We start from the raw sequence: 22,561 nt of genomic DNA, 5'->3' as shown, positions 1-22,561 counted from the left end.
TTCGTAAGAGTTTTGTTTTGTGCTTAGTACCCTGTCCTCATAAAGAGTACAGGGCTGTTGTGATTCTTAATAAATATCTTGTTTATTTTCATAACACTTGTGTGGTGTCCTTTCACTGGGTATTCAAGGGGTATATGTGTGGTAAACAGCTGGCTTAACACGCCCTCTCGAGTCTTTAGCCTTAGACTGCTCGTATCCATGCTACTAGGATAGCTGGTCTATAAGGTTGACTTACAACCAATCATCAATAAGGGTTGCTGGACTGATACATAGTGTTCACTAGAATAGTGAGCACTGCATATCAGGCCACCTTCTCACAGACTCCATCCCCAGATTGTTTTTTTCCGCCATTGGGTTCGGATGTCTTTGGTTCCCTCTTGTCGGAATCAATCAGTATTAGCTTAACTTGACTTTGAGACCTAAAGGTCTTTAAGACTTGCGTCGGTATTGTCTTGCGTTCGGCTTCGCAACTTTCCTCGGCTACGAGCCGAGCTCTGTCGCGTGCTTTCGGCGCGGAGGGCCTAGTCGACGCTCCAGACTCATCGACCATCATGGACCGAAGTCCATTCAAAAGATGTCCGGTGTGTTACTCGAAGTACCCACACATCGACGTCCATCCGGTGTGCAACAAGTGCCTGTCGCCGGACCACGACGAGGCCAAGTGTATGGCCTGTTCAGAGTTCCGGTCCAAGAAGACACTCAAGCTCCGTCGAGCTGCGCGCCTGGAGGCCCAGAGATCTGCTCTGGAACCTACGGACATTTTCGATGCTGAGGAGGTCGAGGATGAAGATCTCCAGGACGTCTCAGAATCTAACCCCGTGTCTGAGGTCGAGGACGACTACGACGCAGAAGCCGAAGATTTCGGTGAAGTCGTCGAGGTAGGAGACGACGGCGGGGCCCTTGGGGCCATGGAGGATAGCTCGGACGAGGAGCTTCCTCAATCTGACTCTGGGGCCGTTCCGATCAATAAGGCCCAGGTCTAGGGATCGCCTTCGGGCCTTACCCAAGACCTTGATGTGAGTTCCTCGGCCCCGCCTCTTGGCCCGGCCACGGACAGGTGAAACGGAAACTGAAAGTGAAATCTACGGTCTCGACGCCAGAGATATCGAAACCGAAAGTGCGCATCGCATTGGTCGGATCGAAGACTTCGGAGGCCTCGGCGCCGAAGACAACTAAGATGGCCGTCGAGCCGAAGGGCGACGTCAAAATGGCCGACTCAAAGGCTACTACGTCGAAGCCAAAGGTAAAAGGGTCGGACACAGCCGCATCGGCGCCGAAGACAGTCGGCGCCGGCAAGGGTCGACTCGATCGCAAGAAGACGGTCGACCCCAAGAGGTCTTCTGCCGACCCAAAGAAGCGGACAGACGACCCGAAGACCCTCTGCCCCGCTGCCACACGAAAAGGCCAAAGGGGCCGTGCCAAGTGTGTCGACTCCGAAGGGGACATCCAAGGACTCCACTCCGAAGCCGACCTCTAAAGACTCTGTTGAACCGGCACGTCCATCTGCCGCGTTCACGAAAAAGGTCATGGAGTCCCTGCAGCGCATAAGGGACGGCGCCGCAGCAGTCGAGCCGAAGGACCCTCCGCCACCCAAGCCTCTGGAGAAACCGGTGAAGGTGCCCACGCCGATCCTTTTTACCTTATCGCCTAAAACTGCGCCGAACTCTTTCGCTGCTAAACCGGGGGCCGGCGTGCCCGAAAAGGTCTCTTCGACGCCGAAGGCATCGATGGTGGTCCATGGCCCTCAGCAACTTTCAGAAGAGGAGCGTCAAGAACATTTAATCGACGCCGAAACGGGTAGGCTTTCCTTCCTGAAGAGGAAAATCACCCCGGAGCCCCAATTGTAGTCGTACAAGATTCCACTAAAGCGGAAGATGAACTCTGCTGGTACTCCAGCCTTGGTGGAGCCCATTTCACCACAGGCTCACGAGGTCTCGCCCACTCACTCCGATGTAGACGCTGGTGAGGGTGATGACTAAGATGAATATAGCTATCCAGTCTACACAGATCCAGAGGAGGTGACAGAGCCCTGGTCTGCTGGTGGTGAGCCTGGGGACCCACATTCAGGACAAGACCCTCAGCTCTTCTCCGCTAAAACTTCCCCCACTGAAGACTCTGCGGCTTTCAATGCCCTCATCGAGCGGGCAGCAGCCAATCACAACGTCCAGGTGCATGCTGACCCTGTGGACGTAGACTTCCTCTTTGACACCTTTTCTGTCTCTGAAAATACTGTGAAAACTCTGCCAATGCTGAAGGGTGTTCTAAAGCATGCTGCTGAGGTCTACAAAGAGGCCACCAGGGCGAGAGTCATCAACCCGAGGATTGACAAAAAATATAAGGCAGCGCCCACAGATCCAACTTATATTAGGGGACAGTTGCCTCTGGACTCCCTGGTTGTCTCCAATGCCCGGAAGAGGGCCAACTCGCAGACTACGGGTGATGCTCCTCCCCCAGACAAAGAATCGAAGGTCTTTGAAGATTCAGGGAAGAGGGTAGCAGCGCAGGCAGCCAACATATGGCGCATCTCCAACACGCAGGCGCTCCGGGCGCGGTATGACAGGGCACACTACGATACCCTAGAGACCCTTTTGCAACACCTGCCCGATCAATATAAGGAAGGGGCTGAGATGCTAAAATGAAGGACACCGACACTGCAAAATCCATGGGTGCCTTACAGTCCCAGCAGTTTCGGAGTGGGTCCTATCGTCGCTCCAATACCAGGGGCACCTCAAGGGGTCAACTTTCGCAGTCCGCGCAGTTCTACAAAGGCAACACCCAGACTACTTATGCCAACAAGAGTCGAGGTGGATACCGCGGCAACAGCGCCAAAGGCAGAGGACGTGGCAACAACAGCTCCAGGTCCTCTACAGCCAACAAACAGTGACGCATTGTCACTGCCCACCGACCACACAACACCGGTCGGGGGGAGACTCCAGCAGTTCCTGCCCGTGTGGAAGTCCATCACCACGGACAGGTGGGTCAGAAAGCTTATCCATTTTGGTTGTCTGGAGTTAACATATACTCCCCCCAACATACCCCCAAGGCACCGTCCTATGTCGGACGAGCACTTGCACTTATTGCAGCAGGAGGTCAACGTCATGCTGCAAAAAGAGGCAATAGAGCTCGTGCCCATACAGGAAAGAGGCACAGGAGTTTTCTCCCTGTACTTCCTGATTCCAAAGGACGGGTCCCTCAGGCCCATACTGGATCTCTGGCCCCTCAACTTCTACATCCTGTCAGAGCACTTCCACATGCTAACACTGCAGCAAGTGCTTCCGCTGCTCCAACAGGGGGGACTTTCTCGCAACTTTGGACCTAAAGGATGCGTACTTTCACATTCCACTACATCCTTCACTAAGAAAATACCTCCGGTTCACCATCCAAAACCAGCACTACCAATTCAGGGTTTTGCCTTTTGGGGTCACCACGGCACCACGGGTGTTTACGAAGTGCCTGGCGACGGTGGCGGCGCATCTGTGACGTCAAAACATCCACGTCTACCCCTATCTGGACGACTGGCTCATTCAGGCGAAGTCGGCCCAGCAGTGCGCCGACCACGTGTCCCACACCATTCACCTCCTGCACGATCTGGGATTCTCACTGAAATACCAAAATCCCATCTCCAGCCCGCCCACATACGGCAGTATCTGGGTGCGACCATAGACACTCTGGCGGCCACAGCACAGCCAAGTTCAGTGAGAGTCGGCAGCATTCAATCACTGATCCAAAAATTCAGACCTCAACACTCGCTTCCAGCAAGAGTGTTCATGCAGTTGATAGGTGTAGGAAGGTACCTCCTGACTATGGTTGCCCCCAACTTTTTGCCCTGTGTTTTAGCTGGTTTTTGACATAGTCGACCTGGGATCCTGCTAATCAGGACCCCAGGCCTACTGCTCTCTCTGTAAAATGGATTCCATGTGTGAGAAGGTGGCCTGATATGCAGTGGTCACTATTCTAGTGAACACTATGTATCAGTCCAGCAACCCTTATTGATTGGTTGTAAGTCAACCTTATAGACCAGCTATCCTAGTAGCGTGGATACGAGCAGTCTAAGGCTAAAGACTCGAGAGGGCGTGTTAAGCCAGCTGTTATACCACATATACCCCTTGAACACCAAGTGAAAGGACACCACACAAGTGTTATGAAAATAAATAGTTATTTATTAAGAATCACAACAGCCCTGTACTCTTTATGAGGACAGGGTACTAAGCACAAACCAAAACTCTTACAAAAATACTTAAGTTAGCACAGTATATACAACTGCCCGAGGGGCACGGAAAACCATATACTTGAAAAGTGGAATGCAAAATTACTAGCAGGTAAGTACAGTACTAATAGGCTTAGGAATCGCTAGGACTTAACTATAGAACCTTCAGATTACTTATAGGAGGCCTAGGGGACTCGGGTGCAGTGTGTGCACTCTCACGCGAGATGCGGGACAAAGTCTATGGTAGCTAGGAATTGCAAAGTTAGTGTTCTCGGGCGAACCCGACCTGGTAGGGAGAAAACGAAAGTAGATTCTGACCCTTGGATAGTTAGGCTATGCTGGGGCACCGAAATGCCGAAGTTACCTAGCCCAGGGGCTGCAGCTGCATAGGACTCAAAAGACGTCGGGAATCCTCGTTGACGGACCAGGAGCCTGGAAGAAAGAAGTTGCTGGCAGGCGACCAGTGAAGAAAGTTCGGTGGATCCAAGCCTGGATCGATGGAAGATGACACCTGAAAGCAGAGGGGACCAAGTTCGAGACTACTAGCCAGTAGTCAGTGGGCACCAGGAGGGCACCGGATGGTAGCCACCTCGACAAGGCGTGTGGGTGACGCTGGGCTCGGAGATCTCACGGACCAGGAGGCGTTGTCGGCGACCAGGAAGGAGGATCGAGCTGTCCCACGAAGATAGAAGCTGTCGGCGTCGCTGGACCCAGGGTTGGGCAACAAAGCCTTGGCAAATTCAAGCCCACGCGGTGGACCTAAAATGGCGTCTGGAGTGGACCAGGAGGGTCCGGGGTGCCTCTCTTGAAGAAGGAAGCAAGGGCCAGTCTGGAGCGACCAGACCAGCAGCAGTGATGTCGTCGGGCGTCGTTCAGAAGGCCACAAGCCAGCCGGCTAGTAGCCAAACAACGCGGTGCACAGCAAACAGCAGAAGGGCCCCACGCAGATCGTGGAGATGCAGGGAGGCTGACCTTGGGTGCTGGAGCTGCGCAGGGTCGGGGCTTCTCGGACCCCAAAGCACTCACCCGTGGAGGACACGGTGGGCTTGCAGTAAAGATGTCGTGCAGTCTTGGCGATCGTCGGTCCCTCGAGGTCTCGTCGCACTCACGGTTCTCAGCTTTGCTGTAGAGGTGAGTAGAGGTCAGAGGTGCCAGGGAAGCCGGGTCTCGTCGAGCTGGGTCGTCGGATTCGTGATGAAGGACTTGCAGCAGACCGCAGTGTTCTTTAGGATGGTGCCTGCGGATGCAGGATGACTACTCCTTAGCCACAAGGGAGAATCTTGATGAAGAAATCGTGAAGTCCTTTCGCAGAAAGTCGTGTCTTGATTCCAAAGATGATCTAATTTGAACAGGGGGCCCGCTCCCATCTTTATACTAAAAAAGGGGGCTGACCCGGTGACTAGGTCCTGCCTATGGGTGGGACTAGGAGGGGGGTGGTTACACCCCTCTGCCATGCCGGACTTCCCCAGGCCAGGGGCTGGTGTGCCCCTGGAACTGGTTCTGACCGGCCTATGCGCAGTGAGCACCGGGGTGCCACTCAGCAGTCACCTTCCTGAAAAGCCCTGCCTACCCAGGATACACAAAACCATGTCTGGGACGGTGCTAGCACCGCCCCGGACAGGAAACCCTTTGTCCAGGCCTCCCTCGCTGGAAGGACTCCCAGCAGCAGGAGGTCAGACTCGTGTCTGTGGTGGCAGCATCCATTTTGTTGAGCTGAGGCTTCAGTTAACTTTAACTGGGTTTCACAGTTACATACATGTCGTGTCCCTCTAGAAGGGTGGAATGCTAACCCCGTCGCCAGAATTGGCGAGGGGTTAGTATTCCAATTCGTATGAAACCTTACTCGACATGTTTTGATAAAGCAATACCAAAGTTAGCATTTAACCGCGAAGATTATAATGCACTTAAGAGTATATGGTATGCGATATCATGGAACAGCTATTTGGACTTGGTTCCGCAAGCTGCAGACAGGCTCAGCTCATGCCAGAGCACCATCTCACACGATTCCAAGCACTCTGCCTTCAGGATTGTCAAGGCCTGCCATAGGAGTGACTGATAGGAATCTGTGTGTCCATTTTAGGGTTAGGTATAGGTATACTACACCTACAGCAAAGGGTGATTACACGACTTTGCCCCAGCTGTCATGCAGCCAGTTGTGTCAAATTTAGGAGGCCAGCCAGGGGTGGCATAATACATGCTTCAGCCCCTGGCAGTCCTGGGTACACCTATGCCCTGAGTTACAGGGTCTGATAGGGTGGCCCAGTACCAATTGGAAATGTACCTAGGGTACATGGAATCCATTTTACAGAGAGAGCAGTAGGCCTGGGGTCCTGATTGGCAGGGCCCCAGGTCGACTATGTCAAAAACCAGCTAAAACACAGGGCAAAAAGTTGGGGGCAACCATAATCAGGAGGTACCTTCCTACAACCACACCTAGCGTTCCACAGAAGACCTCCCATTAATCACAAGTAACAATACTTGTGATGAATGGGTACTCCTGACCAGTAGCGTCTGTGGTCATGGTGAAGTTGAACAAATAAGAACCTGTCCCAGTCCTTTGTCCGATCCGTAAGTGAATTACCTTGCTACCAAACAGTTACCCCTTAATGTCTTACTCATGGAAGAAACATTGCTTTGGTCCAGCGGTTCAGTGGGCTGAATCCAGAAAATATAAATGTACTCCAATGAACCAGTTTATCTTTCAAAGCATTCTTCACCTTAAAGCCTACTAGCATAATTTACACAAAAGGGTAGTACTTCTGCCCCTCCTCCTCCTCTTTCCTAGAAAGTCCAAATGTTTGGAAGCCATGGGGATGGCTAGCCTAGCTTCAGTTCAGCTGCTCGAGCACATAAGCAACAATTTTCAGACTCATTGCCAAGATGGCCAATGTGACATACATTCTCCTGTAGAGATTTCTATTTATAGTCATAAGCGTTGAATTAGTCCCTCCCATCTGCGGAGACCTTGGAGCACTTTATCCGATGTAAGTTAAGTGCTGAAGTTCGCCTTTCTTCGCTTAGGCCTTGAAAAGTCACTGAAAGTCATAATGCAGCCTAGGGGTAGGGAATAGTGTTCAGAGTTCTCAATCTTGGAATAGCAAAAGAAGAGACTAATTACATATGCTCTCAGTAAAAAATTTTTTATAATGGCACAGAAATAAGAACCTTCACAAACCCTTTTGCTATGAGAAAACATGAAGTAGTGCATAATGGCAGCCCATAGACTGCCATTATAAGTGAAGTAAAAGGAGGCTGTGCCTTTAAGAGCAGAAAGACCACCAATGTTCGAGGCATGTTGGCTGCTGAATTCATATCTGTGCATAGATCGCCGCCTAGTGTTGGGTCCGGATGATCGCACATTGTTGTCCTGGAAGAGTCTTTGAAGTATCACAAGATAGGTGGCTCCTCCCCTGGACTACAGTGTGCATGGGCATCGACTCCATCCTCAGATTGTTTTTTTCCGCCATTGGGTTCGGATGTATATTGGTTCACTCTAGTCGGAATCGATATAAAACTTTCTTAAGGCCAAAGGGCCTTTAGCTTTTCGTCGGTATAGTCTTGCGTTCGGTGCCAGATTCTTCCAGCTCAGTTTGAGCCGTATTCCAGAAAGCTGCGTGCTTTCGTCGCTGAAGGCCCAGTCGACGCCAGAGACCTTATCGACGGACCATCATGGACGGGAGTCAGTTCAAGAGATGTCCCGTGTGCAACTCAAAATACCCCCACATCGACGTCCACCCGGTGTGCAACAAGTGTCTCTCGCCGGATCATGATGAAGCCAGTTTCATGGCTTGTTCCCGTTTTCGATCCAAGAAGACTCTCTTGCATCGTCGCGCTGCGCGCCAGGAGGCACAGCAGATTGCACCGGCGCTGGTTAACATATTCGATGCCGGGGATGAAGAAGGAGCTGACCGGGAAGTTCGTGAGAACCTGTTGAATCCCACGTCGGAGGTCGACTACAACTACGACGCGGATGTTAAAATGCTCGACGTGGAAGTAGTAGTAGACTAGGTAGGAGACTACGACGGGGCCTTTCGGGCCGTGGAAGATAGCTCGAGCGAAAAGCTAACTCAAACTGACATTGGGGCCGAAACGCTTCAAAAGGCTCAGGTCAAGGGATCGCCACTAGGCCTTACCCAAGATCTTCCAGTGGGTTCTACGGCCCCGCCTTCGGGCTAGGCTACGGACATTGCTATTGAGCCACACCCTGCGAAATCGAAACCGAAAGTGAAGACACCGGTCTCGACGCAAGTGAAAGCACTGGTGCCCCCATCAAAACCAAAGGTGCATATTGCTTTGGTCAGCTCAAAGCCCTCGGACCGGTCGGCACCGACAAAGCAAAAGGGCATTATCGACCCGAAGAAACAGCTCAAGGGCGTCGAGACTAAGTCTGGCACGCCGAAGACAAAGGTCAAGGCAGTCGAGCCGAACAAATCGGCGCCGAAGACGGTCGACACCGACAAAGGGCTCAGTGATCCAAAGGTTCTCGATACTCCGCGTCGACAAGGCCAAGAGCGGACCAACCCACGAGTCCACGTCTAGTGGTGCCTCGAAGGATTCCGTAGAGTTGACGCAGCCGTCCGCCGCCTTCTCCAAGCAAGTGGGGGACTCCCTACAGCGCATCAAGGACAAGGCCTCAAGTGTCGGTCCAAAACCTCCACCTTCGAAGCCTGTCAATAAACCTCAGAAAGCGTCGACGTCCATTCACTTCACGTTGCCGCCAAAAGTGGTACCAAAGGCTTTCGCCCCTAGAATGGCAAACGTGACCGAGAAGGTGCCCTCGGTACTGAAGTAGACGTCAGGGGTCCCAACCTTGAAGCATCGACAATCTTCGTTGGAAGAACAACAAGAACAATTTATCGATGCCGAAACAGCCAGGCTTTCCCTTCATAAGCGGAAAAATACCCCGGAACAGCCAATGGAGTCCTATAAAATTCCACTGAAGGATTCCACTTCAACCCCTGTTCTTGTGGAACCGGTTACTCCACATGGCCATGATGTCTCACCCACCTATTCAGATGTGGACACTGGGGAAGGTGATGAGGATGAATACAGTTATCCTGTCTACACTGAGCCAGATACCAATGAGCCCTGGGCAGCTGCTGCTGACCCAGGTGATCCTCTCTACCGCAGACACTCGGATGTATGCGGTTAAAACGTCGCCTACAGAGGATTCAGCTGCGTTTAATGCCCTTAATGAAAGGGCAGCAAAGAATCATGACATCCAGCTCCATGCTGACCCCATTGAAGTGGACTTTCTTTTTGACACCGTTTCCGTCTCAGAGTGGACTGTCAAGACTCTGCTTATGTTGAAGGGTGTCTTGAAGCATGCTGGGGAGATCTTTAAAGAGCCTACGAGAGCCAGGGTGATAAACCCAAGAATTGAAAAAAGGTATAAACCGGCACCTGGTGACCCTACTTACATCAAGGGACAGTTGCCTTTGGACTCTTGTTGTTTCTAATGCCCGGAAGAGGGCTAATTCACAACGGGTGATGCTCCTCCCCCAGATAAAGAATCTAAGGTGTTTGTGGCATCAGGGAAAAGGGTGGCAGCTCAAGCTGCCAATATCTGGCGCATTTCACATACACAAGCACCTCGAGCCAGGTATGACAGGGCACATTACGACACACTGGAGACCCTGTTACAGCACCTGCCAGACGAATACAAAGAGGCAGCTGAGATGCTCATCCAAGAGGGGAAGCTTATATCCAATGCTTCTATTAAATGTGCACTGGACGCGGCAGACACCGCAGCCAGAGCTATTAACACTAGTGTCATGCTGAGACTCCATGCCTGGCTCAGAATCTCAGGATTCAAGCCGGAGATACAGACCACCATCCTCAATCAGACAGTAAACCCTGATCACCTCTTTGGCCCAGAGGTGGACACCACCTTGGAGAAAATCAAAAAGGACACTGAAACTGCTAAGTCCATGGGGGCTCTGCAGTCCCAGCAGTTCAGGGGTGATTCTTTTTGTCGCTGAAGCACTAGAGGTGTTTCCAGAGGCCAGCTCTCCCAAACTACACAGTACTATAAAGGTGGCACGCAGACCACATACACCAAACGGAGTCGAGGTGGATATCGTGGAAACTGCGCCAAAGGCAGAGGTCATGGAAACAACCACTACAGATCCTCCGCCACTAACCAACAGTGACGCCTTGCCACTGCTCCCTGACTACACAACACCGGTCCGGGGGGGGGGGGAGGGACTTCAACAGTTCCTGCCGGTCTGGAAGTCCATCACCACAGACGGGTGGGTCACACAGCTTGTACAGTATGGTTATTGTCTGGAGTTAACATCCACTCCACCCAACATACCCCCAAGACACCGTCCTATGTCCGCCGAGCATTTGCACTTATTGCAGCAGGAGGTCTCCGTCATGCTGCAAAAAGGGGCAATCGAGCTCGTGCCTGCGGAAGAAAGAGGCACAGGAGTTTACTCACTGTACTTCTTGATTCCAAAAAAGGAAGGGTCCCTCGGACCCATACTGGACCTCAGACCCCTCAATCAGTACATTCTGTCGGAGCACTTTCACATGCTAACACTGCAGCAAGTCCTACTGTTGCTCAGTCAGGGAGACTTTCTAGCAACATTAGATCTGAAAGATGCGTATTTTCATATTCCGCTGCACCCGTCACACAGAAAATACCTCAGGGTCGCCATCCAAAATCAACATTACCAGTTCAAGGTTCTACCTTTCGGAGTCACCACGGCACCCAGGGTGGTTACGAAGTGCCTGGCGACTGTGGCGGCACACCTACGGAGACAGAACATTCACGTCTACCCTTATCTGGACGACTGGCTAATCCAGGCAAAGTCGGCCCAGCAGTGTGCCGCCCACATGCCCCACACCATTCACCTTCTTCACGATCTGGGATTCTCACTGAATTACCCAAAGTCCTACCTGCAACCCGCCCACATACGGCAGTATCTGGGTGCGACGATAAACACTCTGGCAGCCACAGCAAAGCCGAATTCAGTGAGGGTCAGCAGCATTCAATCGCTGATACAAAAATTCACACCTCAACACTCACTTCCAGCGCGAGTGTTCATGCAGTTGATAGGCATGATGGCCTCCTGCATCTCCATAGTCCCGCACGCGAGACTACATATGTGCCCGCTTCAGGAGTGCTTAGCACGTCAGTGGACTCAGGCTCACGGACAGTTGAAAGACCTATTGTTGGTGAGCGGTAGGGCATACAACTCTCTGCATTGGTGGAATCCACAAAACCTTGCAAAGGCCGACCGTTCCAAGAGCCTGTGCCACAGATCATCCTGACGGACGCTTCTCTCCAGGGATGGGGAGCTCATGTACTCCACTACACTGTGCAGGAACTATGGACACCACAGCAAAGGAAGATGCACATCAATGTTCTAGAACTGATGGCGATCTTCATGGCACTGAAAGCCTTCAAAGTACATCTGTGCTACAAGGTCGTGTTGATCCGGACGGACAACATGACGGCCATGTACTACATTCAGAAACAGGGAGTAACACACTTACCACAGTTGTCTCATCTGGCTCAGAGCATGTGGAAGTGGGCCATTCAGAGAAACATCTTCCTCATGGCAGAACACCTCCCAGGCAAGGACAATTAGATGGTGGACCTGCTCAGCAGGTACAGCCACCAAATGCGCGAGTGGGAGATACATCCATCGGTACTCCACCCGTACTTCCAAAGGCGGGGTCATCCGGAGATAGACCTGTTTGCCACAAAGGAGAACACAAAATGCCGAAGCTTTGCCGCCAGGTTTCCACACCCACAATCGCAAGGCAATGCGATATGGATGAACTGGTCAGGAAAATTTGCGTACGCTTTTCCCCCAGCACCTCTAATACCGCTGGTGGCACGCAAGCTCAAGCAGCACTCGATGACTCTCATCCTGGTTGCTCCAACGTGGGCTCGCCAACCATGGTACACCACGTTTCTGGAACTGTCCGTGGTACCTCATCAAAGGCTGCGCCTCACACCCAGGCTTTTGACGCAGAGCCATGGCGACATTCAGCATCGATCCGCAACAGCTCAACCTGGCGATCTGGCTCCTGAGGTCCTAGAGTTTGGCTATTAAACTTACCTCCTGACTGTATGGACATCATCCGGGAGGCAAGGAAGCCCACCACCAGGGCATGCTATGCGGCGAAGTGGAAGCGGTTTGTCATTTATTGTGCAGACCACAACATTAACCCGCTGGATGCCTCTATTCAAAACATCATTTGTTATCTCTTACATCTGTACAAATGTAATCTGGCCTATGCTTCCATTCGTATACATTTATCCGCAATGGCTGCTTATCTCCAAAACAGACAGCACCTCTCACTTTTCAGGGTGCCTGCTATTAAAGCCTTTCTGGAGGGACTCAAACAAGTCATTCCTCCGCGGACGCCACCAGCTCCCGAGTGGAACCTCAATGTGGTCCTCACCAGGCTGATGGGTCCACCTTTTGAACCACTGCATTCCTGCGAGATTCAGTTCTTGACATGGAAAGTGGCTTTCCTTATAGCGATTACGTCGCTGCGACGAGTTAGTGAACCTTAGGCACTAACTATACAAGAGCCATTTATTCAGATTCATTCTAACAGGGTGGTGCTTCGCACTAACCCTAAATTCCTTCCTAAGGTAGTGTCTCAGTTCCATATCAACCAGACTATAGAACTACCTGTATTCTTCCACAATCCAGAGTCACTTGCGGAGAGAATGCTCCACACACATGACGTCAAGAGGGCCCTAATGTACTACATTGATAGGACCAAAGATTTTCGGAAGACAAAACAACTTTGTTGCCTTTGCGCCACAGCACCAAGGTAACCCTATTTCCAAGGCTGGTATAGCCAGGTGGATCGTTAAATGCATTCAGAGCTGCTATCAGAAAGCCAAGCACACTCTCACCATTCCACCACGAGCCACTCTACCCGAAAGTTGGGGGCCTCCATGGCTTTCCTTGGAAATATTCCTTTGGAAGACATATGTAGAGCAGCCACATGGTCTACCACACACACATTAACAAAACATTACTGTGTTGATGTGCACTCCAAACAGCAGGCAGCTGTAGGGCAGGCTGTTCTAAAAACACTTTTCCAAACTGCTGCAGCTGGCACAGGCGGCCGCCGTTAATGGAGGGACTGCTATGTATTTTATGCACAGATATGAATTCAGCAGCCCACATGCCTCGAACAGAATATGCTACTTACCAGTATGCATCTGTTCTTGGCATGTAGGGCTGCTGACATTCATATCGCCCACCCTCCTCCCCGGCGGCTGCAGCATTCACACATACTTCTGGCATGGTCATCATTCACGTAGTTTCACTCCATCTTGGCCACAATGGCTAAAAACAATCTGAGGATGGAGTCGATGCCCATGCGCACTGGAGTCCAGGGGAGGAGCCACCTATCTTGTGATACTTCGAAGACTCTTCCAGGACAACAATGCGATCATCCGGACCCAACACTAGGCGGCGATCTATGCACAGATATGAATGTCAGCAGCCCTACATGCCAAGAACAGATGCTAAGTAGCATATTCGATCCCAACATGCTCAGCCAGAGGCAGTTACCACAGTTCTTTTTGAAGGGTATACTAAATCAGTAATAACCAAGTGTGAGGGAGTGCCATCTTTCTTGCCTTGGTATGCCCCCACTTTTTTCTGAACTGCTGATGTACTTTGACTGAGTGTGCCCTGTGTTGCTTCCCTACAAAGAAAAGCTATGCTGAAACAAAATACCCAATTGGCATCTCTGGCCACCTGTCAGCCCCTAGTAAATGGTACCCTAGGTACCCAGGGCATGGTGACCAGAGAAGACCCCTGAGGGAGGCAGCACTTATTGTGCCACCCTCAAGGGCCATGTACCCTGGCTCCCACACACTGCCTTTGCAGGCTGAGTGCCTAAGTACAAAACTAAAGCAAGAGTCGACATGGCACACATCCCTGTGTGCCATGCCCACAGAACCCACTGCCCTGGCATACTTGAGTCACCCCTCTAGCTGGGTGCCCTATGCCAGAGGTGAGGGCCCAGGTGCATGATCCCTGTGCCCCTACAGTACCCAGGGCCATTCCTGGGCTCTGTAAGTGCAGTGTTGCCATTTAGGAGTATATGGTGCTGGGAGGTTGTCATTCACGAACTCCACAGCACCATATTGGCTTCACTGAAGACTGACCAGTTTGGTACCAAACTTCTCAGCACATTAAACCCGCACTGATGCCAGTGTGGGATTTAATGTAAAATGCACGAGAGGGCATCTTAGAGATGCCCTCCAAAAACCTGAACCTACAATCCACGTCTGGGCTGAGTGGCTGCAGAGGCTGCCACACAGCAGACATGTTGCTGGACCCCTGGGTGGAGAGCCCCTCTCTCTTGGGTCTGCAACAAAGCACATCCTGGGCGAGATGCTATGTCTCCTCCCCCAGGATGGACAGGGGGAAGCTTCAAAGGCATACCGATTCTGAGAGCTTCTCCAGAACATTTTCTGTACCCAGCAACCAGACCCACACCAGTCCTACCCCCACTCTGGCGGGAAGACTGGCGGGAAAAACTGCGTCAGGAAGGGGGGTGTGCCAACCTGTGCCAACTCCACCCCTCAGTTGGAGGAGGCGAGGTGAAGCACGACCCTGGGCTCCGGCCATCTTGTAGATGGTGAGTCCTGCCCAATCCCAGCTAGGCTTCTGCCCCCCTCTCACAGAAGAGGAGCAGGTTAGGGGGTGAACTTACCCCAGGACAGGGACCCATTGGTCCCTGCCCTTGCCCTACCTGTAACGCCCCTAAATGTAGTATTTAGGGGCTCCCTGAACCTTCCTTCCTCAGATCCAGATATCAAAAAGATCAAGAAGACCCGCCGTGCAGCTGCTAACAGGACAGCAACTGACTTGGCCCCAGCCCTACCGGCTTGTTGATCCTGGAACCTGCTCCTGCCTAAACCCGGCGACCTCGGTGGACAGCAACCTTGGACACCCAGAGGACCTGTCCGCCTTGACCCTCTCGACGATTTGGACTCCCATCAGCAGAGGCTCTGCTGCAGCAACCCACCTGGTGCCCACCAGGAAGCTCCGGACTAGCCCTCTCTGCACCAGCTGAGCCCGTGCTGGACCAACCCGAACCAAGACCATGAATACGTCCCCCCTGGCGACTGAGACCTGAAGTCCAGTGCCCAAAGACCCTCCTTGACGAACTAGCCGACGCCTGCAGACTCAGAATCAGGGGCCACCCCAAACGCGACCAGCCGAGGCTAAGCTTTTCCGACGCCCAAAGACACTCCTGCAACCGGCGCCCTACAGCCCCCTTTTCCTCCCTTTGGGGGTACCTACCTGTGCTCCAACATCCCAACTTACCTCTCGGAGTGCTGGTCGCCCCTGGAGTCACCGTCCCCGAGCCTGCAGCCTTTGTTCCTTTTCCAAGATCCTCATTGGATAACATTGAGCGCCCGACGGCTCAAAATCACCCTGCACCCAGCCGCCTGGGTGCGGCTGGCTGTGACCTCTTTGCCTTATCCTACCCCCCCGCCCCCCGACCCCCCCGCCCTGCCCAGAGCAAGTGACCGGGCGCCCAGCTCCCAGAGCCGCGTGGCCTGATAGCTAGCAGCCACCAGCCGAAGGCCCCCTTTCCCTCATTGGAAAACATTGGGCCTACCTACGCACCCGGCTGCCCCTGCGCCGCTGGGACTGAACTACCTGTACTCACCTGACCCTGGGGGACCCCTGAGTCTATGCCCAGAACCCTAACTTCCCCAGCCAAGTACTCACCTGGAAACCGGTAATTCACTTACCTGCCATTGGATAACATTGACCCATTTTTGACTCGAAAATTAAGTGTGAAGTTTTGAAAACTGAAAATATTCCTATAAAATCAGCCAAAGTCCGAATTCGAAACTACACCTGTGATCAGGAGAGAAGCCAGTGCTGTACCTTTCAGCCCAGTACTGAACCACAAAAGTAATCCCTAACGGGTTTACTCGTAACCTGTATTTTCTCCATAGGAACCCATTGTCTGCTTTTCTATGAAATTTCTTCTAAGTGTCTACTTTTGAAAACTGCAAATATTCTTTAAATCTTACGAAATACTGAAACTCAATTACCTACCTGTTTTGAGTTAAGCCCCCAGTGCTGGCCCTAGGAGACTAGTGCTGGGTTACAAAAGTAACGCGATGATCGTACTTTACCTGTAACTTGAATTTCCTCCCATTAAATAACATTGTGAAAATCACCTCAAAGTTTCTAAGTGTGAACTTTTAAAACCGCTTTATATTCAGGAAAAATCATCACTAACTAAAACATTTTTGCTAATCTGGTTTCAGCTTAGACCCCAGGACTGAATTCAAGATCTAGTCCTGAAACTACCAAAGTAATTCATAAAGTAATCAACTGTACTTTCCTATGAAAACCCATTGAGCTCCATGCTAGAGTGCGTTTCAGAACTGTATTGCTTATTAGCTAACCTGTAATTATTAGATGTACTAACTTTATTGCTCCTCTGTAAAGTATTTACATGAGAGTACTTGTAACTTAAAAAGTATATTTTTAGAACTGTTGGTTCTAAGAATAAAACAACCAGATCTCTGGATATACAAACAATTGGCCTGGAGTTCAGTCCTTGAGTGTGTGAAACCTTTTGCTGACTGAGTGTGTACATCAAATGCTTTACACTGTCCTCTGGTACTGCATTACTGCTCGACCAAGCTACCACTTTGGAGAGTAAGGTCAGTTCTGACTTTAACCTCTGTTATACCTCTGGAGTTGGTGGACTCTATATACACACACACACACACACACACACACACACACACACACACACACACACACTGTACTTCCTTCTAGTCCAGTGTATATAGAGCCACTTTCTCACACCGAGCATGAGACGGTCCTCTCCACCGGGTAGGAGGGAGGGCTGCTTATGACTACCATAGGACCCCTACTAGAGAACTGGATTGACAGGTAAGAGATTATACCTTCTCTCGTAGGAGATTTCCATATATGGTCATAAGCGTTGAATAAAATAGCAAGCTCACCCCCTTTGAGGCGGTGGAGTAGATAGAAAACACCAAGAATGTACACTTGAGCATCTGGATTAGCATCTGGGTCTCTGTGTCCAGGCAATAGTGTCTAGTGAGTGTATGGACTGGTCTCCAAGTAGCTGCCTTGCAAATATCTGCTAAGGGAATATTCCTCATTAGGGCAGCAGTAGCTGCCTTGCTTCTGATAGTGAGCTTTGTGCCTATCATAAAGATGTGTTGGCTAGCTGATAACCACAGAGAATGCAAGAGACAATTCACCTAGAGATTGACTGAAAGTGGTTAGACCTGTGCGGACTGGGCCATAATTGATACAGATGTGAGCTACGAATGGAATTGATCTTGTCCAAAAAGAATTTTGATACCCTTTGAACACCCACAGAGAGGAGAGCTTTCTGCTGGAGACAAAGAGTTTGGAAAGAATGTGTTAATGTTAAATCTATGAACCTAGTGAAGGCCCAGCTGTTGAGGAGGAAGTTGTTTGCCTGTAGGTAAAAAGCATTGAGATCTATCTTAGATTCATAACTTTGAAAATATATTTGCTGACATCATTATGTTTCTCCAAGGCTGAGCAGGAAGCTTTCATGTGTTAGGAGTTAGCGAACTGTGATAAACCTAAAATGCTCAAAGATGTTCTGATAGATTGGCATACTCTGGTTTCCAAGCAGGAAATGTGCAAGCCACCTGTAATTGTTTTTTTTCCACTTGCAGATACCAGCTCTTGCTGTGGAAATGCCAGGCTCAGCAGATTTCTCAGGGTTGAACCTACAGTTTGGGGCTTTGCAGTTTGGTTCTGAGCCTGTTCTCCAGGAGTATGAACCGTTGCCTGTAACAAGTTCCCCAGTGAGCCTATCTCAAAACAGCCTGTATACCAGCACTGCCAGGTAAAATACAGGGTTGGGTGCGCTATTCATCTCTGACAGAACACTTTGCAGTCAAATGCATGTCTTTGTAAGAGGCGATGCTCTGTGAATGCTCAGTTTAAAGATCATTCCTGTGTTAAATGCAAAGATGAATAAATAGTTCCTGTATGTTATTACCCTAGCTGTCCCGGTTGCACTGTCCACAAGATGTTTTGTTATTGATGTTTTTTTAAATTACTTATAGTTGTGCTCACCGGCAGGACTGTATATTTTTCTGCAGTTGTAGTTCTTTGGTTCACAAGTTAATAGCAGAGAAAGGGGAAGTAAAAGCTACATCAGGCATGGTTGATGTTCTTAGGTAGAGTATTGAAAAGGACCAGTAGATTCCAATGCTGGCTACTACTGTCCTGCATTCGCCATACAAGGCATGCAGCATACCATGCATACTTTTTCTGCACCTTTTGTCACAATCTAACGTTCACATTCCAAGCATAAGATCAACTGTAACAAAGAGCAAACAGGGATGACGAAGTAAAGTCCAAACAACTGCAGTTATAGGAGGAGAAATGCTTTGCCTGAAAAATGGTCGTCTGTTATTTTGGACTGTGTCCTATTTAAACTTTTCTATGTGCATGCAAAATGATCACCATTGTAGCACGGAAGAGCTTGTGTTATGCAGTTAAAAACACACTACACAATGTATTTAACTGACAGAAAAATAGGAGACTGACTACCTGGCAGTGAAGCCTTTTTGTGGGTTAATGTGCTGTATTGGTAAAGAATTTGAAATTTACAGATTAGTAAAAGGAACATCTTCCAGTCGCTGGGCTCATTTCTGGCCCCAGTGACTTTCACCAGAAGTCCTTGAATGAGTCTGGATTAGTATTGGCCTGCAGAGATAGTTTTAGTTGTACACATTGGATTGCTGTATCTTCTGTGGCCTATTAATGTGACTGCTATCACACATTACTATTCCAGAATAGTTTGGCCTATCATTCTAGCATCTTACAGTTCCTAATAGGACCTCCGTGCCCCAGGTTGTGCCACAGTGAGGTTGGTGGCGGGCTGCATGTTAATCTGTGAAAAATACTATTGCTGAAGCTGTAGTTACAAGAAAGTATACATTTCTTATCAGGCTAAGGTAATTACCTATAGTCTTAATAAATCAACATTTTAATTCAATAAGCAAGCAGTATCCAACAATATCTGGGAAAGTGGAAATGAGGCCCACTTTATTGAAGTCCATGTGGCTGCACTGTTTACTCCTCACTTTGACTCTAGCTTGTACCTCTAAGCAGAGTTTTGTAAAGCTGCTATTTGGCAGATTGCTCAACGAATAACTCCAGCAAAAAGTTCCACTGTAGCTGTGACCTCTATATGTGCAGCAACTACATTGAGGTGGTCTGCTGTCTTAGTGGAAAAACGTGAGGCCAGAGGCATTCAAACAAGCAATTCCTTCACTTGTCCTTAGCTTCACTTACTGAAAGAAATAAGAAATTGCTAAGATTGTATAAAGTGTTCCTTCTTGCTTAAGTAGAAATTCATACCTATTTTGACAGCCAGTGATGTAGGCAGAACATGTTTGAAAAACATAGGGATTATGGCAGTGCCACATATTAGTTCATGGGTTTAACATGTCGTACTGCATCTGTGCTTGTGTGGAGAAGCTACATTTGCTTACGGACAGTAAGTACATCAAGGCACCGTGGCGCGGCCAAAGTGTCATCCACAGCAAACATCTTGCTTTCCTCCGGTCCTGCTTAAAGTTCCATATTTTAGGTTGTCTTGGCATTTCTACACTTTTATATGTACTGAAGCTTTGTTTCTACTGCATTTGTTAGTAGATTTTATGACATCTGGAAGCTGGTGTTCACCACTAAAGTGCTACACAAGCTGTTAAACTCTAATTGACCAACACGGGTAGCAGCTCTGTCACTAAGCTCAAGAAGCCGTTCGCGAATCCTGCATGTAAACCGTAATGACGGACTGTTCCTTTAAAAAGCCCCGTCTCGCATCCCACATTAAGCAAGGCTAGCGTGATTACGTGTAAACTCCCGGTGTCCTGCAGGCGGCGGCCTCAAGAACCCAGAGGACCTGCCCTGTCTTCAAAAGCAAAGACTGTCTCCTGTGAACACTGGATTTGTTCACCAACAGACTCCAGCTCTGGCAGGATCTGCAAATCTGCACGCAAAACCCTCTGCCCAAGTTAGAGTGGCCCAAAACCGAGGAGGTCTCTCCTGTAATCCAGACCCGAGATCTGGTAACCCCATACCTGCCTCCAGCCGATGCCTGCAGCCTTAATCCAGAAGCACCCCCCCTCCCCAACAGCAACCAAGAGCCGCACCAGACGCCCCACGGCCTTGGGTGGCCCAACCAACGGTGCCTAACCAACCCCCAACATGCCTCTCAAAGTGGTGGTCTCACTCAGAAGACCTTCGTCCCGGAGCGAGCCTGCGGTGTTTGCAAACTGGAGACTCCATTGAAAGTTACAAAACAGCACTCTGCATCCGGCCTCCTCAGTGCCGCTGAGTGTGCTCATATTGTGCTGGCTTGAACCCCTATTTGCCCTGAGCTTAGGTCCAGGAGCTTTGCTCCCACACCCTTGTGGCCTGCTCATATGCAGCCTCCCAACTGGAGGCCCCCTATTCCCAATTGAATAACATTGGGCCTTTGAGCTCTGCACCTGGCCACCCTAGTGCAGCTGATAGTGTTACAAGAGTGCACCATTGATCCTGGAGGACACGACAGTCTAACCCCAGAAACCTAGCTCCCACAACCGAACACTTACCTTTGAACTGATAACCCTATTTTCCTCCTTAGGATAACATTGACTGTTTTTCTGTGGAAATTTCTAAGTCTATAAGAAACCCTTTAACTGTAACTAAATAACAAAACGGTTTTACTTAGCTGTTTACTGGAAATGTCCCGGTGCAATATCCAGGTGTATAAGAAACGTAATCTACGTGGCATTCCACTAAAAAGCCAACACAATGTATATGTACAGTATATCAAAAGCATTGCATTACTAGTAGCTCTACTGTAATCAAATCAAAGAGCATATACAATTGCAATTCAAACTGTTTACAACCTGCATTACTACGTATTTATTGCGTACCTGTGCCAGGCATGCTTGGTTCTAGAAAATAAAATCACAAAATATTTTTATACAAAAGCAATTGATCTGAAGTTCAATTTTAGAGTGTGTGATATTTGCTGACCCTGTGTACAACAAATGCTTTACACTACCCTCTGATAAAGCCTTACTGCTTGATCACACTACCACAAATCTAGAGTAAGGTGCTATCTACTTTTACCTCTGCCTATTTTTTGGTTTCCACTGGACTCTGTACACACTATACCTCACTTTGGAATAGTATATACAGAGCCAGCTTACTACACCCTCCTAAATCTTAACTCGCCTCTGCTGTCATTGGTCCTCACCCCCCCCCCCCCCCCCGGCACAACGTCACGTGTGACACTACATCCTGTTTGTTGAAAGCAAAGTCTCCATTGATAAGCATTGGGTGCCCAATGCTGATATTGCACCCTGCAACTGGCCACCCCATAGCTGCTGAAGGTGTATGTTTAGTGCTGCTTTGTCGTCTCTCCCCCCGTGCTTGCTCTAGCCCCCAAAGCTTGGCCCCTACAACCAATTTACCTACTTACTAAGAATGTGGCTTCGAGCAACCTCGGTCTCCATTGAAACGCATTGGGCTGAACTCCAATTATTACCTGTGCCGGTTGGTGGTGCAGTTTTGATACTTACCTGACCCCTGCCCCTTGCTGACCTTTGGTCCTGAAGACTGGAACTGTAAGTTGCGGACTTTCTGTGTAACCGCAATGTTTTCCCCATAGGATAACGTTTAACTGTTCTAAAAAGTGTAGATTTTTTTCAAAGTGAAAATTTTTATTCAGAATCGAACTTGCCTTATTGCAAAGATCTTTGTTTGGATCTTCTTTTTGAGCAGTGTCCATTATTGATCAATGGTGTACAATAATGTAAAAAATAAAACTGATTTGGCAACCAAGTCTAAGATCAGGCGCACAGCTTTAAGTATAGGAATATGTTGCAAATTCAAGTAGTTCCAAAAGAGTGAACTCCAAGAGAGAAAGGTACTGGTTACCGACAGTGACCCAAGATACCCCGGAACTCCAGGGAATAGACAATCAAATAGTATCTCTCTGAGCTCCACAAAAATAATCAATGGGTTGCAATTCACCAATCAAGTACAATGTCCAATAATATTCAGTGCAGAAGTGATATCTTCATTGCCAAGTAAAGTCTTTAGAAAATGAAAAAGTTTCAAAGTTCCAATTGATTGGAATATTGGAACTTTGAAACTTTTTCATTTTCTAAAGACTTTACTTGGCAATGAAGATATCACTTCTGCACTGAATATTATTGGACATTGTACTTGATTGGTGAATTGCAACCCATTGATTATTTTTGTGGAGCTCAGAGAGATACTATTTGAGTGTACAATAATGTCT

General features: G+C 49.4%; 1 protein-coding gene across 23 annotated transcripts in view; it reads left to right on the top strand.

Moving 5' to 3' along the window:
• UBAP2L (ubiquitin associated protein 2 like) overlaps positions 1-22,561 on the top strand; it is an 889,182-nt gene that overhangs the window by 188,004 nt on the left and 678,617 nt on the right. For all 23 annotated transcript variants that reach the window (XR_015302630.1, XR_015302632.1, XR_015302629.1 and 20 more), the window contains one exon: positions 17,919-18,091. Coding sequence is in view for 18 of the 23 variants with exons in the window: in XM_086947511.1 (XP_086803637.1) it covers positions 17,919-18,091 (173 nt within the window). In the remaining 5 variants the exon portion in view is untranslated. The remainder of the gene's footprint in view (positions 1-17,918; positions 18,092-22,561) is intronic.

The sequence above is a fragment of the Lissotriton vulgaris genome, chromosome 12 (genome assembly GCF_964263255.1).
Source record: "Lissotriton vulgaris chromosome 12, aLisVul1.2, whole genome shotgun sequence".
Classification (NCBI taxonomy): Eukaryota; Metazoa; Chordata; class Amphibia; order Caudata; family Salamandridae; genus Lissotriton; species Lissotriton vulgaris.
Note: the sequence above shows the minus strand (reverse complement) of the source record. Positions and strands in the feature narration are given on the sequence as shown.